General features: G+C 40.1%; 1 protein-coding gene across 1 annotated transcript; it reads left to right on the plus strand.

Moving 5' to 3' along the window:
• Positions 1–597: 597 nt before the first annotated feature.
• Positions 598–3,844, plus strand: LOC107769525 (conserved oligomeric Golgi complex subunit 4). Its single transcript, XM_016588753.2, has 2 exons — positions 598–2,505; positions 3,070–3,844. Exons 1-2 carry the CDS (start codon positions 892–894, stop codon positions 3,697–3,699), a joined length of 2,244 nt encoding a protein of 747 aa, XP_016444239.1. The 5' UTR covers positions 598–891; the 3' UTR covers positions 3,700–3,844.
• The last annotated feature ends 1,455 nt before the right edge of the window (positions 3,845–5,299 follow it).

The raw sequence follows: 5,299 nt of genomic DNA on the forward strand, positions 1-5,299 counted from the left end.
CAGCCCTCAAATCTTCTCCAGCGTAGCCATGGCCAGATCTGTTCGCCTAAGAGGATAAGCCAATAGTGGATGATAACGTTGACGATTCTGACGCCGACGATCAAAATTGAGTGCTTTAGTGGGTATACCTCGTGTAACCTTCTTCGGAGTTGTTGAATCAACCATTGAAGACGAAATTTGAAGTTTCTTTCTCAAAATCTAACAATGGCGAAAATTAAAAAAAAGAGTGAAGAGATAAAGAAGAATGACAGAGTAATTTGGCGTGAACCGGCCAAAAGTTTTATCAATTACCACGAACTTTTGGAGCAAAAACGTCGAGGATCAATTCTGAGAAATTTGTTTCTACAATCTTGTTGTGAGAGAGATATCGTGAAGAGAGAAAGAAGAAAAATCTTATTGTGAATTGAGAGAGAATGTGTTTTAACTGAAAGAAAGAGAGAGAAAAATCACAAATAACATATTTCACGCCTATATGGTAGTGTATACTATAAATATATATTTTGCTATAAAATATAAAAGATAATTATAAATAATAATATTTTAAATAGTTTTAATTTATAATAAATATGATGTAATAGTTTACTATAGAAATTTCCTACCTTATAGTTATCCAGGAAATCTATGCCTTAACTTTTTGGTCTTCTTACCCCTAAATTCCCATTTTCTTCTTTTCATTTCCAGAGGAACATGAGTTTCTACATAATTTTACTCACAATTCAGCACCATAGTAATTTATTCAATTGGATACCAAGTAACGTCACTGATCCCTCTCCAAATCAATTCCTAAATATATTATGTTAATCAAATTAATAACCCCAGTACAAATCCCTTAGCTACGTCTTCGGCTCTTTTCGAGAAAGAGACCTCTGTTTTCATCTGGCCGGACAGGAAATGTCGTCGACGGCGCAGAGAGGAGAATCCGACGATGGCAACACCACCTTGTCTGAAATGGATTCATCTTCCTTGAAATTCGGGACATCGGAGGCGTTGGAGCAGGTGCGTAACCTCACTGACGTTGGAGCCATGACTCGTCTTCTCCACGAGTGCATTGCTTATCAGCGAGCCCTAGATCTAGAACTGGACACAATCCTCTCCCACCGCACTGATCTCGACAAGCAGCTCTCCGGCCTCCAAAAATCCACTCAAGTGCTCGACATTGTTAAAGCCGACGCCGATCACCTCTTATCCAACGTCAGCTCCACTTCTCTCCTAGCCGATCAAGTAAGCGCCAAAGTCCGCCAGCTCGATCTTGCTCAATCGCGCGTCAACGACACGCTCCTTCGCATAGATGCCATTGTTCACCGCTCTAATTGCCTTGACGGCGTCCGCAAGGCGCTTGATTCCGAGGACTTCGAATCTGCCGCCAATTACGTCCAGACTTTCCTCCAACTTGACGCTAAGTACAAGGATTCCGCTGCCTCCGACCAGAGAGACCAGCTCTTGGCCTCCAAGAAGCAGCTTGAAGGGATTGTTCGCCGGAAGTTGGCTGCCGCAGTGGATCAGCGGGATCATTCGACTGTTTTGCGGTTCATCAGGCTGTATTCGCCGCTGGGATTGGAGGAGGAGGGACTGCAAGTCTACGTGGCCTATTTAAAGAAGGTTATCGCCATGAGATCGCGCCTCGAGTACGAGCAATTGGTGGAAATGATGAGCGATCAGCAGGGGCCAGGTCAGAACCAGCTTAATTTTGTGTCCTGTTTGACTAATTTATTCAAAGATATTGTCTTGGCTATTGAAGAGAATGATGAAACTTTAAGGAGCTTGTGTGGAGAGGATGGCATTGTTTATGCTATATGTGAACTTCAAGAAGAGTGCGATTCTCGCGGTTCCACTATTATAAAGAAGTACATGGAGTATAGGAAACTAACTAAAGTGACTTCTGAGATTAATTCTTATAAGAGTAATTTGTTATCTGTTGGAGTTGAAGGACCGGACCCTCGAGAGATTGAAGTATATTTGGAAGAGATCTTGTCTTTGACTCAGTTGGGTGAGGATTACACTGGGTATATGATATCAAAGATTAGAGGCTTGAGTTCTGTTGATCCCGAATTAGGTCCCCGTGCCACTAAGACTTTTAGGAGTGGTAATTTCAGTAAGGTTGTCCAAGATATAACTGGTTATTATGTGATCTTGGAGGGGTACTTCATGGTTGAGAATGTGAGGAAAGCTATAAAAATTGATGAACTCGTGTTTGATAGTCTCACAACTTCCATGGTCGACGATGTGTTCTATGTTCTGCAGAGTTGTTGTCGGAGGTCCATATCCACTTCGAATATCAACTCCGTGATTGCAGTGTTAAGTAGTGCTGTAAGTCTGTTGGGTGGTGAGTTCAATGAGGCTTTGCAGCAGAAGGTCAGAGAGCCTAATCTTGGAGCAAAGCTGTTCACTGGTGGCGTTGCTGTGCAAAAGACTGGTACGGAGATCGCCACGGCTTTGAATAATATGGATGTGAGCAGTGAGTATGCATTGAAACTACGGCATGAGATTGAAGAACAATGTGCTGAGGTTGGTCCTAAATTCATGTATTGATCCCTCCTATTGTTTAATGTTAATCTAGTTTATGAATGTGGCATCTGCTTTTTAAGAGGCGAATAAGTAAAGCTGTAATTTGGTTGCTCGCCTTCATGTATGCTAGTACTTCTTTGGTGTATTTATTTGTTTTTCTGGGTGATAAGTAAATTGGACATTGAATTATGAAATGATTTTCTGTTTCATGCATTTCATACTATAGTCTTGCGACATGAAAACTATTGTGCTTTCTGAGAATCCGTTGAAAGTCATACCCATATATAACCTTAGATTCCACTGGGAATCTGGGATTATACCCATGTGTAGGTTACTCTTTTTTTTCTTTGATTTCTCAAATACCGTTGAAATCTAGAATGATTGTCTGTTACATTCATCTCTTGCCTTTAATCTTTGAATGTTAAAGTGGTTGTGCTTTTTGAGATTACCTTCAGAATGAATTATAACCTCAAATCCTATGCAGAAGTTACCATTTATTAGATTATTCTTCTTTTTTGCTACCCTTGTTCCTTTTTGCTAGTCTTAATTGGATTGCATTGTCAGGTGTTTCCTGCGCCAGCAGATAGAGAGAGGGTCAAATCCTGTTTATCTGAATTGAATGAGATGAGCAATGGTTTTAAGAAGGCCTTGAATATTGGCTTGGAACAATTAGTGGCTACTGTGACACCTCGAATCCGGCCAGTGTTGGATACTGCTGCAACAATCAGCTATGAGCTGTCAGAATCTGAATATGCTGACAACGAGGTAAATGACCCATGGGTTCAAAGGCTTCTCCATGCCGTAGAGAGCAATGTGGCTTGGCTTCAGCCATTAATGACTGCTAACAATTATGACTCTCTTGTGCATCTGGTCATTGACTTTATTGTTAAGCGGCTTGAGGTTATCATGATGCAAAAAAGATTCAGTCAACTTGGAGGTCTTCAGCTTGACAGAGATGTTCGAGCTCTTGTCAGCTACTTCTCCAACATGACCCAGAGGACTGTTAGGGACAAATTTGCTCGTCTAACCCAAATGGCTACAATATTAAACTTGGAGAAGGTCTCTGAGATTCTGGATTTCTGGGGTGAAAACTCAGGACCCATGACCTGGAGACTTACTCCAGCTGAGGTTAGAAGAGTGTTGAGTTTGAGGGTTGACTTCAAATCTGAAGCAATAGCGGCTCTTAAGTTGTAACCCATTTCCATGGTTTATTTTGTTCAATATTTCTTTATATGCTCTTACGATGCTACATTTTGTATTTTCAGGTTTATTTAACTTCCGTAAGAGATTGTAATGGGCATGCAATCTTTGAAATATAGTTCAGTGCTTTCCATTTTCATTCTCAAGTCGAATATCTTTCTTTTACTTTTTGACATTTCTTCTGAATCCTCGTCTTAACGTGGCTCTTTAGCATATGAGTTCATCTTCTACAATCTTCAAAGCAGCTCTCTGATTCTTGTCAGTGATTATATATGTAGAAAAAAATGTGGGTTGAGATATTACTTCTCAAATAAAAAGATCGTGCCTTTAGCTCTGTTTGAAGATCACAGGTAATTTGTGTTCTCAGAAATTAATCTGATTGTTGGCTGAGCCCGGCATCATTTATTTGCTATTTGGATTGAGTTTCTTCTTTGGTAATTCGGCTGGTCACTGTTGGAGGACCATTTATTCCTCTTGTTCCAGCATTTTTTACATTGTTTGTCAATTGATTTCAAATTATGTATGTGTCACATGATATAATTTTCCTCGAAGCAGGGAGTTTACTGTCGACATCTCTGCTTGCCCACCTAGGGTAGTTCTAGAACTTGCAATTTTCTCTGTGAGGGTAAGGCCTGTATGCTGTGCACTGGTTGCTATATATTGATCGAAAAGCTGGTCATTTTTCTATTGATTTTCATTTCTTCCCCGTGCTTAAAAGTTTATCTTACTGAAAATTCTTAGTTACCATTCTCGGTGCTGACGTACCTGCTTATTGGAGGGTCACATGAGCCATTTTACACTTGCATTGCCTGTCACCTCTTCGTCATGTTCTCTTTTCCTTCTTGTTGTTCAGCGTCCGTCTTCCTGGATTTGCTCGCTTTCTTTGGCTACTTCTATTTCTCCTTCCCTTGCTCGCGGGCTGTTACATCAATTTACTTCAATAATATTGCATTCTTGTTACTTCCTTTGAGGCTGCTGACTTCATTTTTTTGGCTCCTTTCCTGTCAGTGCTTTTTGGTTCTTTGGTCTGCTTCATCTCTCTGGCTTCGCAACTTAGTTTATTCTCTTCGTATTTAATCAATATGTTTCACTCTTATGAGCTTGTGTGCTCTTTATATATACCAGCAATTTGCACGGATGAGGATTTAATAACAGTGTTTGTTCTTTGACGCCTTGATGGTTCTTTAATTGTACCTAATTTTTCAAAGTCAGTTCCTGAACTGTGCTGGTAGATGTTTCTTCTTTGTTTCGTTCTTTTGTAATTTCCATTTCCTAAATGAATTGTGTGGGAATATTTGAGTATAAAATTAACAAATCATAGCTAGGCGATATCTTACATCAGTTGTTCTCAGAATACGTGTAGGAGAGTAATTTCTCTGTATGTTGTCAGATGTTCCCACATGTTCATATAAGGGTTACTTTGCACTCAGCTAAATCTGGTCAAACAGTAATAGTTTTGGCTGCCACTAGGGTTGTTCTTGTTTGTCTTCATGCTTCCATTGGAGCTCCAGAGGCTGCAGAATCAGCGCATAATGCTCCACTTGATTGTATTGATATCCCAAGAGTAGACTATCTTTTGTTATGAAAGGTAAGG

The sequence above is a fragment of the Nicotiana tabacum genome, chromosome 9 (assembly GCF_000715075.1).
Source record: "Nicotiana tabacum cultivar K326 chromosome 9, ASM71507v2, whole genome shotgun sequence".
Lineage (NCBI taxonomy): Eukaryota > Viridiplantae > Streptophyta > Magnoliopsida > Solanales > Solanaceae > Nicotiana > Nicotiana tabacum.

Bases quoted from the DNA above. Each gene is read 5' to 3' on its own strand.
- LOC107769525 (XM_016588753.2), top strand. From the start codon at position 892: ATGTCGTCGACGGCGCAGAGAGGAGAATCCGACGATGGCAACACCACC. The intron at 2,506-3,069 runs GTTGGTCCTAAA...TTGCATTGTCAG, and splicing joins TTGAAGAACAATGTGCTGAG to GTGTTTCCTGCGCCAGCAGA.